General features: G+C 41.5%; 1 protein-coding gene across 5 annotated transcripts in view; it reads left to right on the top strand.

Moving 5' to 3' along the window:
* Positions 1–13,306, top strand: part of FRMPD4 (FERM and PDZ domain containing 4) — a 514,452-nt gene that overhangs the window by 479,106 nt on the left and 22,040 nt on the right. For all 5 annotated transcript variants that reach the window (XM_043459256.1, XM_043459255.1, XM_043459254.1 and 2 more), the window contains 2 exons: positions 2,857–2,988; positions 7,455–7,574. In XM_043459256.1, coding sequence (XP_043315191.1) covers positions 2,857–2,988; positions 7,455–7,574 — 252 coding nt within the window. The remainder of the gene's footprint in view (positions 1–2,856; positions 2,989–7,454; positions 7,575–13,306) is intronic.

Genomic DNA, 13,306 nt, shown 5'->3' with positions numbered 1-13,306 from the left:
AGCTCCTTGCCATTGGACCCCTTACCCATCTGAAGATATGGGTGAAGACTTGAATATAACTTGAATATAAAACTTGAATATAACTTAACTGAAATAAATCTAAATTTAAAAGAGAGCCCTAAAAAAAGAGAAAGAGAGAGCCCTGTTGTTAATTCCTTCTGGCCTCTATATTATAGGAACCCACCCCAGATGAGGTTTGATTTCCCTGAGAATGGCAGATGACAGTGAGAAGATGGGGAGCAATGCAAAGAATTCACATCAAATTTAAGTTATCTTAGCTTGTGCCTAATAGCCTTGTTATCACAATAGATGCAGACTGGTAGGCATAAAATGGAAATAGCATAGGTATGAAAGGGATATGACCCTGTTTAAGAAAAATTGCCAAAATTTTTGCTTACAGATTCACAATAGAGTAATGTTATTGCTATCACATGTCCTTCCTGGTGATTCAGGAAAATGTTTTATAAAGGGTGTGTTGCCACACAGAGGCTGGTTTTGTCTTTTTCTGAGACTTGAGCAAAAATTCTGAAAGAGAATCCCTTTATGAAATTCAGTATAGTCATGGAATTTCTGTTGAATGATTTTCTTCCCCTGGTAAGTAGTTATGGGAATCTTTGTTTTAAAGGGGCCAGAAGAAATTTAAAACGATCCACAGAAAAAAATCAAAACCTCAAGAAAGATCAATTAAAAAATTTTTTTTTTCTCTGTGGCAGGGTTTCTCTCTCTTGACATTGGTGATACTTTGGACCAGATAATTCCTTTCATGCTAATAGCATCCCCAACCCCAGTGTGACTACCAAAAGTATCTTAAGAAATTGCCAAATGTTGCCTTGGGGCAAAATTTCTCTGGGTGGAAAACTACTGCTCTACGGGATTTTCAGCATCTGAGTATTAATTATCTTTGAAGAGAGATCACTTACTAGTTTTCAAGTACATGAAAATGTAATGGTTGACAACATTTGTTTGCATTACAGTACACTTGTGCTTGTGTATAGAACACCTTTCTGACCATAAGTGTTTAGTCCTATAAAGGATTGCTGACACAGCTTGTTCATTCTACCCTCCTCAGAGATTTAAAATAGAAGCTGATATATGTATACTGTTAGTGTCGATGAAAATAATCAACAATCAATAATTAGAATAGAAAACCGTTTTATTTGAGCCAAACTGAGGACTATAGACCTGAAGTCAGCTTCCCAGAATGCTTTAGGGAAAGCATGGTTTTCAGCACAGTTTTATATCTTGTCAGAGAAAAAGAACATTAAACAGGTCAGCAATACATTGTTTCATGATTTCAAAACAAACCCAGACCAGCACATACACAACGAGTCAATCTGGCCTTGGCACCCAGGTAGGGAGTCTTATCATCAAAGAAAGACCAGCACTGGCATCCCAGGAAAGAATCCATTTCATCTTTATTTTTAACCTGGGCATTCATGACTTCTGGTCGATGGGCCCTTTTCTTTAATAATTAAAGCAGGTGCACAATGTTTAATAGGCCACAGACAGACTGTTCGAGTTAGCAAAATTCAGGTTAACTCATGCATAACTTGGCATGACTTCCCAAGACCTCATTATGTGAAAATTTCTTTTATCAACATGGTACCCTGACTGTGTGCCCATCGGTGCTATAATCAGTGCTGTCTATGTATGAACTCGTGTCGTCCTGGTATCTGTTCCGAGGCAGGTATCTTTATGATCCTTGGTTGACAGACAGGGACACTAAGGTAGCTCAAAGTGAAGTAACCTGCCCTAAACTGCCAGCTGATACAGAAGAGAGCCAGGGTAGAAACCCAACTGTTTGCAGAACCCGTTTCCTTACCACCACCACGTGCACTTACAGAGGGGTTGGCAAGCTTTTTCTTTTTTCTGTAAAGAGCCAGATAGGTAGCAGATATTTGGGGCTTCCCAGGCTACACAGTCACCATTGCCACCAGTTTCAGTTCTGCCCAGGCAGAGCACGAAAGCAGCCCAGACATAAAGCGATGAGTGAGACTGGGTTCCAACAGATCTTATTTTATAAAAACAGGTGGTGGGCTGGAAAGCCCTGGGGTAGACCGCTTTCAGGGGTGGTTCAGTTGCCTCCCCATTTAGAATGAGGCTGTCTGAGCCAACTTCACTGTGCGATCTGTGGCCAGGCTCTCTAAGACCTTAGGTGATAGGTAAGATCCTCTTCCGGCCATGCACCTGACTGCCTCTCCGTGTCTGAAGTCCATAAAGAATTGGGGTGGTGGGGGAGGCCAGGAAAAGGGCAAGCAGAGAAAGAAAGCCCCATATCTGTATCTTTCGGGGGGTCTTTGGAGCATCAAGCTTAAGAATCAAAGGTACAAAACGGAAAATTTAGCCTATTTGTACAATACTTTTTAGTCATGGTAAACTCCTTGACTATCTTGACTACTAACTCCGGAGGGTACCTGGATTGGTTTTTAATTGAAGTAGAATTGATGTATAATCTTGTGTTAGTTTCAGGAGTACAGTACTGTGATTCACTTATGTAGGGAGATATAGACATGTATATATCTATAGATATAGATACAGATATAGATATGTATAGATATATATCTATGTATATTGTTTTTCAGATTCTTTTCCCTTATAGATAAGTAGGAAATATTGAACAGAGTTCCCTGTGCTATACACTAGGTCCTTGCTGGTTATCTATTTTATATATAGTAGGGTGCATATGTTAATTGCAGTCTCTTAATTTATCCCTCCCCCCTCTCTCCTTTGATCACCACAAGTTTGTTTTCTATGTCTGTGGGTCTACTTACGTTTTGCATATAAGGTCATTTATATGTGGAATCTAAAAAGGCTACCTTGATTTTGATCACGTGTCTTCAATGTTTCCTCTGTAAGGATGTCATCTTAACCCTTCAAGAGAAGCTCTCCATCAAAGGCATCGAACATTTCTCCCTCATGCTGGAGCAGAGGACGGAAGGGGCCGGAACGAAGCTCCTTTTGCTTCATGAACAGGAGACCCTAACTCAGGTGCGTGAATGCTGCCCGTAGTCCATGCTGCCTGGCCGAGCAGAGGCCACCCAGCCCCAAGCTCCCTTGTCCCTGAATCTTTTTAGTGCCTTCCCCACAGCCCTGGGCAGCCCCACTAAAGGAGGCACTGGCATTCATAATGGATTTTACACCTCAAGGTGATGTTTCCCTTTTCGTCAATTTTTCATGGACTGTCAGTTGGTCTCACAAGCAGAACTGTCAAAGGCTCAGCGGTGACTCACTGGGGGCGGTGGCTGTGCAGAATTATATGTTATATGATGGCAATGACTTATTCACCTGTTCCGCTAGTTGAGCTCTAGAAACTATTAAAAGAAATGCTTTCTGAGATTATTTAAATGAAGCCCAAATCGTATTTCCTTCTTTTAAGTTCAGAGTGCCTACCTCAGAGTTTTTCTGGAAACCTGAAATCCTTGACCCAGTCCTGCCCACTATAAATATGTGACCCACCAATGTGTCCCTGGTGGCTCAGATGGTAAAACGTCTGCCTGCAATGCAGAAGACCCAGGTTCGATCCCTGGATCAGGAAGATCCCCTGGAGAAGGAAATGGCAACCCACTCCAGTACTCTTGCCTGGAAAATTCCATGGATGGAGGAGCCTGGTGGGCTACGGTCCATGGGGTCACAATGAGTTGGACACGACTGAGCGACTTCACTTTTCAGTGTGTCCCAGCTCCTAGTCACCAAGGTGCCACCCCCATCTGTTAGCTGGGGAACCAGGCAGGCTGCTTGGCTGCTGAATTAAGCACAGTGCTGTGACTTTCCCTGTGATTCCACACAGGTGTGGTCTTTGTTGGATGTACAAGGGATTTCACCAAATTTCTCTGATGTAGGAGAGTTCAGTGAAGGGGGAACATTTTGGACAGGGGTGTGAGCAGACACCAGGAGAGGCAGGCAGTCAAGTCACCCCCACATGGATGGAGTAGCAAAAAGTGTCATCACGCTTGGTTGTGTTTTGGTTGTCGCACAATTAAAAGGCACACATCAGGACCTGGAGATATCCTCAACTCTCTCGATTTAGTAAAACTTAATGTGGTGACTTTCTTACAAAGTCAGTATTTGTGTTCATTTATATTCCTCTCTCTAAACTTGACCTTGTATTTTTATCTACCTGTTGATATTTTAAATTTCATCTAATTGTTTATTATTGTTTGTTGTTATACCAAAACACGCTTGGAACCAGATGACTTCTTTATTCATTATAGGGGAATGGCATCTGTCATTATAGAGGAACGACCCCTGATATATTCATCATTATAAGGGAATGATCCCTGATATATTTGTCGTTATTGGGTAATGACCCTTGATATATTTGCCATATAGGGGAACAACCCCTGATATACAGAATCCCACATGTGAAAGGCCAGTGTTTGGCTGAATTCCCCCATAAGCCAACCTTTAGACAAGGATTTGGACTCCAGTGGTTTATTTGGGAGGTGACACTGGGAAATACTGGGAGAGGAATAGGAGGGGAAATGGGATAAGGGGGTGCCACTAAAGAGTGTTTTTGAGCCAGTTTCCACTGTGGACAGCTGGAGCTCAGTCCCACTGGGGACACTGGGAACCAGTAGAGAGCACGCCTCAGAGGTATCCCACTCACGCGGAAAGGGGACTGGGATTTTGTCTGCTAAGATCCTATCCATAATTGGGGGTAGGCTTCTCCCAAGGACAGCTACTCCCTGGCTGTGCTGGTTTGCCCTGGACTGGCAGATAGTCACAGGTGTTTGCAGTACCAGACTTCACCTTGGAGCAGTAAATGCCAAGGGGATGTGGATGGACAGCTAGTTACTATAAGTCTAATGGAAACCTCCCACAACTTTTTGATATTTCTATTTCTGCCTTCCCCCAGAACTTCCATCTACCACCTAGAGATTCTTTCAAAAATCTCTTCTGATGCTAGGTAATCATAACTTCTCATTCCAGGTTGATTTCCAATTTTTAAATTCCTCTTAAAACATTAGAAGGAAACAAATACCCTCTAACAAGGATTCCTCCCTTATCTTTCTAAAAGAGGCTTTGTTTTGTCTTTGATCAAAACTAACAAAGTGCTGAAAAAATTGATAGTGTAAATATCCTGAAATAAATTGGCTATATTCCTTTGAATTCAATACATATGAAAACTTGAACCATAAAATATTTACAGGCATGATAGAAAGGGGGAGTAAGTATAAGAAATATGTCCAATAACAAAAATTATTTTAAAACATTTACCTGTGATGAAAACCTCCAAAGAACAGCTAAGCAACTCTACCTGAATTTTTAGCAGTTTGACACTAAACCTCTATCTAGAAAATAATATTGTTATTTACATACTACCTAAAATTTTGGTTTTTTGCTTGTTTTAGAGACTGTACCTCTTATGGACTGCCATTTTTAATGAGTCTAAAGCATCCTTTTGCATCCCATTCATTTCCCAAAATGAGTGTAACCTACTACTGCTAAAAATAGACTCAATGTGGCTTATGGAAAATTCAGGACAGATTGTGAAAAGTGAGACTGTTAGTCACTTAGTCGTGTCCGACTCTTTGCGACCCCAGGGAGAGTAGTTCGCCAGGCTCCTCTGTCCAATGGATGCTCCAGGCAAGAATACTGGAGTGGGTTGCCATTTCCTTCTCTAGGGGATCTTCGCGACCCAGGGCTCAAACCCCGGTCTCCGCCACTGATTAAAGGAGCCAGGGATACGATGACCCCTGATTTTCTAACATCAGAGCTGATCTTCAGGCAAAACACCCTGTAACGGTCACTGTTACATGCAACAGCAGTCCTGCCAGCACCCAGCTCTCTTAGGGTCCCACATATCCTCCTCCCTGGTTTGCTTTCTGATCAGCCAGTGATGACCAGCCTGGAGCTTGTGGGCTCCTGAGTTCGCTCAGTTTTGTAATCCTGCCCACAGCTGGAAAGCTCTTTCAGTGTTACTGGTTCTCAGGATGCCCACTGTCTCTTTACGTGTGGGATGTGTTTTCCCTTTGAAATTCTTCTATATAGCAGAGTCAGCGATGTAAATTCTGAGTGTGTGTGTGTGTGTGCGCATAGAAGCCTGGGACTCAATGAAGCTGTTATTAATGCTATTTTTCTTTTGAACATGTTTTTCTTTCTTTCTTTTCTTTTTTTTTTTTTGGCTTCACCGCACAGCTTGCAGGATCTCAATTCCCTAACAAGGACTGAACTCACGCCACAGCAGTGAAAGCCAGGGAGCTCCCTATTTTGAACTTTTATTTATTTATTTACTTTTTGTCCGCTCTGCACAGTATGCCCCACCTTAGTTCTTCTAAGGGAATTGAACTTTTAAATAGCAGTTCACAAACATTTTTTTTTTGCCAGAATTTTCTGCTGCAGAAAAGTAGTTACAAGTACATGAAAGTGCATGCAAGTGCATCAGAACGTACACCCAGGTGCACAAAACTGCACTGATCTCCTCTTTAAGGGAAGTTCAATTTACCTTCTGTTTTTAAATATTTTTTTGTTTTTATTTTATTTTTTACCTGTTTTCTTGAAGTCCCATGTCTTTCATCCATTCATGTGTATATGAACCACCTACTGTCCATTGACTGGTTCCCTTTTGTTACAGAAAGAATTAAGAAACTTAAGACCTAGGAGTTGTCACACAGTGTGCTGGGGGAAAGGAAAGCAACTCAACAGGATCCATGGTCCTTAACCCTGAAGGACCTATGGTATATCTTCAGTCCCTTTGAACAATCTGAACAAATCATCATAGTAGGAATTGGGGTAGTTTGGGAAACTTGTGAACTCCAGATTCAGTGAATGGGCCAGAACAATTGTCCCCCAGCGTCTCAGTTGGATGTCATGCAGGTTGTCACTGTGACGTTTGCATTCCTACTGTCATCCTAGAGTCAAGGGAGAAACCCATAGCAGTGGTAAGGAGTAAAAATCAGTAGTGGACAGTCTCTGTGCTTCTCCCCCCTGGGGCTCCTTTTGCGCCCTGCCCCCAGCCTCCCTTGAGTGTGTGACTGTCACTTACAACAGCCAGCATCTTCAGAGGACTGCCCTCAGAGAGCTGGCACCCATCCTGTCCAGAGCTGGAAATTCATATCCCCCTGGGAGAGGCCAAAACCAGTGACTTCTCTGTGCACCCAGGGGATCCATGGGGTAAGTTTCCCACCAGAATCTCCCCTGGGACACACCACAGCCACCTCTGCTGGGCTGACCTGAGCTGGTTCCTCTGCTGTCTGACGTCCTTCCCCTCCTCCCTCACTGGCCTCTCCTGGGAACAGTTCCTTTTTGAAGTCCCTGATTTCAGGGACTGCTTTGGGGGAATGTGACCTAAGTCATAGGTGTGTGCAGTTTTCCGGGAATGAGTATGGATGATAGATACTAAAATAACCTCAGCCACTTCCTTCTTCAGTGTCCAGAGAAAGCTGCCTTTGCTTCTGACCCACAGACCCTTCTGCCAGCACTGAAGGATTCTTGTCATTGGTCTGTTCTTCTAGGTGACCCAGAGGCCCAGCTCCCATAAGATGAGATGTCTTTTCCGAATCAGCTTTGTCCCAAAGGATCCAATTGACCTTTTAAGGCGAGATCCAGTTGCTTTTGAGTATCTGTACGTTCAGGTACGTGGTAACTGGGGCATGTTTCATACTAACATTGTGGGATGAATAAACTGTCCTCCCTGAATTCTTTCATTTGGGATCTTCTTTCTCTTTGTCCCTCACCTCCCCCCCAAGCTTAATGTATTATAAAAGGATTCCATGGTGCTTAGTTGATTTACAATATCATGTTTCAGGTATACAGCACAATGATTCAGTTATTTATATATATACTTTATATATATGTGTGTGTGTGTGTGTGTATATATATATATATACTTTTTCAGATTCTCTTGCCTTATAGGTTATTATAAAATATTGAGTAAAGTTCCATGGTGCTTTTAAAATTTTCACTTGATTTTGATTTCATCCTTGTGAAAAAGTGGCAAGAGTAGTAGATGAACTCTTTCATATCCGTCACCTAGATTCACCAGTTATTCCCATGATACCACATTTACTTTATCTTCAGTGTGTGCATACATTCTCCTCGCCCCCCACCACACACAATATTTTTTTTAAACCATATGAATGTCAGTTACTAAAACCATACTCATTTACCCCAAAATATGTCAGTATATTTTGTAGTAACAAGGACATTTTCCAATATAATCATTACACAATTAACCAAATAAGCAAACGTAACACTGATACATTTCCATTATGTGATCTACAGTTTATATCCAAAGTTTGTGCATTGTCCTAAAGCTGTCCTCTATATCAATTTTTTTCTAGAATAGGATCCACTCCAGGATCTCATTTTGTATTTAGTTGGCATGTCACTTTAGTCTCCTTCAATCTGGAGCATGCCTCACCTCAGCCTTTCTTTAGTTTTCACAACCTTAACAGTTTTGCAGAGTGCAGATCAGTTATTTTGTAGAAATCCCTCCATTTTGGTTTCTCTGATGTTTTCTCGTGATTAGATGGGGCTCCACACTAGGGGCAGAAAAGCAACACAAGTGACCCCATGCCCTCTGTACTGCGTTGTATCAGGAAGCACATGGTATCATTCTGTCCCCTTTGTAGTAAGGTTCACACTCTTTTTTTTTTTCTAGGAATTTTTACACATTGACTCTTGTCAACATACACATTAAGTGATGTTTTCCAGAAATTACTACTTTCGCTTTTCTAGTTAATAAGTAATTTGCAGAAAGTCACTTTGCAACTCCCTTTTTATCGTTTCACCTGTTCATTTTAGTATTCATTGATGATGCTTGCCCAAATAATAATATTATTATTGTTGTAATGGTTGAAAATGATTTGCCTAATTCCATTATCTCTTCTTCAGTTATTCATTGGCGTTCTCCTGTAAGAATTCCCTTCTCCTTTATTTACATATTTTGCTCATTCATTTATTTGGTGCTTAGATTGTTCTGAAACATCATGATATTCACTGTAGTAGAATTACTAAGTTCAAGGCAGTAAAACTTTAAGAAGATATTATGTTTTGCAGTCTCTGTCTGATTCTGGGATATAATTTTTAAAAAATAAGGCTTCCAGAAATGAGAATCTTTGCTAGTTTGTCCCAAAGGGAATTGATCCACTTGATATTTAGGCAGTATTCCTATATTTCTCTATAACCGCTTCCCATTACTCTTAAATTTCCAGTATAATCACATTAAACAATAAGAACCCACTTACCTAATACTTAAGCATCTACATTAGAATTACTCAAAGAGGTTGTAAACCTTAATGTAACCTTCCTCCACAGAAAAAGCAGGCCAAAAAAAATGCTGCTGTCTTGGGCTAGGGGATATATGTTAAGTCAAAGGTTGTTGGAGCCCTAAGTAAGAAATAAAAAGCAAAAAAAAAAAAAAAAAGAAAGAAAGAAAAAGCAAAGAATGTAGGAAAAAGAAAAGAAATATTCATTTACTCTGGGTAGTTGATAAACTGGTATTTGTTTTAGTATTCTCAGTATTTTCTTGTACATTTCAAAGCTTTTGTGATCTTTAAAAAGTTGGGTGTGAAAAGAAAATAGAAGTTGGTAGAGAGATGTAGAAAAGATAAATGTCAGAGGTTAGGAATAGTGACATAAATTAAGTGGTCAATAAGCCCTGGAGAGCAGAAATTAAGTGGGAGGAGAAAAGCAGAACATACTGGAACATTTCAACTGACGAGGGCACTCAGGCAAAGGCCTGTTAAATGTTTCCCACCTCTTTGGAGGAGACTGTGGTATTAAGAGCTTGGTAGGATGTTTACTGTTTATGTAGATAACCCGCAATCATCAGGAAAAGGTAATCCTACTCCATATAGAGAGATGTGTGGTGTACTTCACTCCATTTTCTACCCAGAACAATGAGCCGCCATGCGTTCGGCTTCCTTAAATGTTAAACTTTGGTTCAACCCCTCAACAATATTCCCTCTTCCCCAAAGGCCAGGTAACCCAGACCTGACTGCACGGGACAGCCTGATTCTCAGCTGACCTGTTACTGCATCTTCCCCATATTCCTGCTGAGAACCGACCCAGGGCTCTGCCACTGCAACTCATATCGCATATACTATGTTTTAAGCTTGTTAGTTGCAAATACATAGTTACAGGTGCCTATCAGCGCATGGCTGTAGAAGGTGATATGCATTCAGTTGTCATTCTCTATAATTATAAACTCATCCCATTAGCAAGACGATGCTTTAAAACCGTTTACTCGGCTTCTGATTTAAACATCACAAATTTTGTGTTTGTCTTGGGAGGGGAGGCCTTTTAAGTACCCCGGGAGTACTGCTGAGCATGGTTCTATTTAAGTCTGTTTGCTCAAGTCTAATGCAGTTCATGGAGATCTTTCTTATTCCAAAGATACATCCTTTATACCTGTAGAACTGTCCTGAGAACAGGAAAACCTTCTGGGACTCTTGCCCTGGGACTAGCTGAAGACTGAAGATATTTCTGCTTTCTTACCTTGAGTGTTGTTTGGCTGGTGGATTAGCTACTCCTTCAAGGAGTAGCCAGTGATGGGTGGCGGGATGGGGGCGGGGACCATGTTATGGTGGGTAATAGAGACCAAAATTAATCTATTATAATCTCATTTATCCTTCACTGAGAATAGGAAATGAAAATATCTTGGACTCAGACCACTGTTTCAAAATGCCTTGTATCATAGAACATGCAGTTTGTCTAAAATTATGTATGTGTCTAGCGTGAGTCCTTGGACCTATGAATGGTTCTATGTCCCAAGTGTTGATTTTAAGGTACTAAATAGATGCAATAAAATTAGCCTAGAGAACAAAAGAGGAAACAGAAACCGTGTCTATCACATTACACAGCCAAAAATCAATTCAACTTAGTGAGCTCTTACTGAGGGCAGTGGCCATTGATGAGGTGAGCCATGACAATGACCACAGAGGTTTTGATAGTGATAATATGTAGAAATGTCTTAACCATTAGTGGACCATGAAGTATTTTACAGATTTTAGCATATCTAATAACACTAAGCCCTAATAATCCAGACTCTTCGAATTCATAATTATAACAAGCTCTGCTGACATTTTACTGTCCACCGTCTAGTTTTTAAAAAGATGGTACACCAATTGGTAAACAGGATAATCAGGCCACAAAATGTGTTCAAACACCTTAGCAGTATCTTTTTTTTTTTTTTTAGTATCTCATATGTTCATTATAAACGAATTTTTGTAGGTCTAAAGTGGAGTCTGTTGAGATCTCTGTTAAGCAAATCAGTGACTGCCATTTGCATGTGTAACTATTTTAAATAATGTACTTGAGAGTAATAAATGCATAATTTGTACCAAAAATATGTATAAGTCATATGTCACAGTAGTTCTCTGGGATCAGTTTGAACTAATTATATAATGTAATTAGTGACTAATCACCTAGACAAAAAAATTCACCCAGAAGTCTGGTTAAATACAGGGTATAACAGGAGTGGGAAACAACAACCTCAGTCGCAATTCTGAGAAGTGATAGTGATGACTCACCTTTATAAAGCACAGTCCGTATTATAAAACATCCTCACAGGTATACTAGCAACCTTGAGAGTTAGCAGTCGTTAGCTTAAGTTTTTTTTTTTTTCCAGATAAGAAAACTGAGACTCAAGAGAGATGGGATGCCAGGTCCAAAGTCATTTGATTAGTAGTTGACAGAGCCTAGGATCCCACTTGGAGCTTTTGTCTCTAAAATCTATGCTAAAATACTGTTTCACATCTGTCGTGCAAGTCCTTTTAGCAGTCCTAAAATAAAGTAATTTATCAAAAAAACTGGTTCTTTGAATGCCTTTTATGGCCTGGCACCCTATCTCTCAAAATGACCCTAACTGGACCCTCAAATGTATGGTGCCCCATTGTGGACAGCCCTGAGCTCTTGGAAGTAACTGGTAAATCTAACGCCACAAAAACAAAATGGCAGCTTGGAATTGCTCCCAGAGGCTGTCTTCCTTCAGACCCACCCTGTCTCCTGCCTCTAATCACACCCATTTCCAACCAGAGTCCAGTCCAGTCCAGATAGACGTAGATTTTTAAGGAGAAGTGGAGAAGGAAAAGCATATGAAGAATGGAGGGGAGGGAATGTGGCTTTACTCTTGGGGGTGAGGGTGGGTTGAGAGGCAGACAGCCAGAGCAGGTGGGCAGGGCATACCTCCATAGCGCCAGAGCGGCATGGGGAGGTATCCGAAGGGCAGATACTGTGTGCAGAAACCATCAGTTCAGTTCAGTCCCTCAGTCGTGTCTAACTCTTTGCAACCCCACGGACTGCAGCATGCCAGGCCTCCCTGTCCATCACCAACTCCCAGAGTTTGCTCAAACTTATGTCCATCGAGTCAGTGATGCCATCCAACCATCTCATCCTCTGTTGTCCCCTTCTCCTCCTGCCCTCAATCTTTCCCAGCATCAGGGTCTTTTCCAATGAGTCGGTTCTTCACATCAGGTGGCCAAAGTATTGGAGTTTCAGCCTCAGCATCAGTCCTTCTGATGAATATTCAGGACTGATTTCCTTTAGGAATGACAAGTTGGATCTCCTTGCAGTCCAAGGGACTCTCAAGAGTCTTCTCCAACACCACAGTTCAATTCTTTGGCGCTCAACTTTCTTTATAGTCCAACTCTCACATCCATACATGACTACTGGGAAAACCATAGCTTTGACTAGATGGACCTTTGCGAGGGTACATGTTCCTGTTCAGTCAAATCAATGCATGAAGTGGTCATAAGTGTACTTATCTCAGAAAGGAGCCAAGCAAGTCCTGATACAGTTTTCTGTTTGAAATCTTTTGGGAGGCAAGGCAAAGAATAAAAGAAGGGAGAAAGAGGCTACCTGTATTTTCTAGCCCAAGAGTTTAGTTTCCCATAACAAAGATAAGTAAACACACATGCATAATATGCTTATGTGGGACCATGTTTCTCATCACCATTCGGCTCAGTGTTTGATCCATGAGGATCTGAGAATGGCACCCTCAAACCCTGTGGTCCTGGAGGACTTGGCATGTTACAGCACCCTCTCTGCACCTCTTCAGTCTGTTGCTTACCCCAAACCCTGTGAGGTAGGCGTTGCCCTTTTACACGTGAACAAAGTAAAGCCAAGAGACTCCCTCAAAGTCACAGTGAGGGCAGTGCCCACTGGAACGGACTGGCAATTTCCAGAGCCACCCTCCACTGAGTGCACCAAGGCACGTTGACAAAGCGTGCATCTCACCTCATCCTCACCCCCCTCCCTACTCCGGCCACGGTGTTAGTATGAATTCCCATTGTACAGATGAGTAAACTGAGGCTGCAAGAGGAAAGTTAACTGCTTGAAGGTTATACACAGAGGTAGCCATTAG

The sequence above is a fragment of the Cervus canadensis genome, chromosome X (assembly GCF_019320065.1).
Source record: "Cervus canadensis isolate Bull #8, Minnesota chromosome X, ASM1932006v1, whole genome shotgun sequence".
NCBI classification, from domain to species: domain Eukaryota; kingdom Metazoa; phylum Chordata; class Mammalia; order Artiodactyla; family Cervidae; genus Cervus; species Cervus canadensis.
The sequence above is the reverse complement of the archived record's forward strand: the minus strand, read 5'-3'. Positions and strand labels throughout refer to the sequence as shown.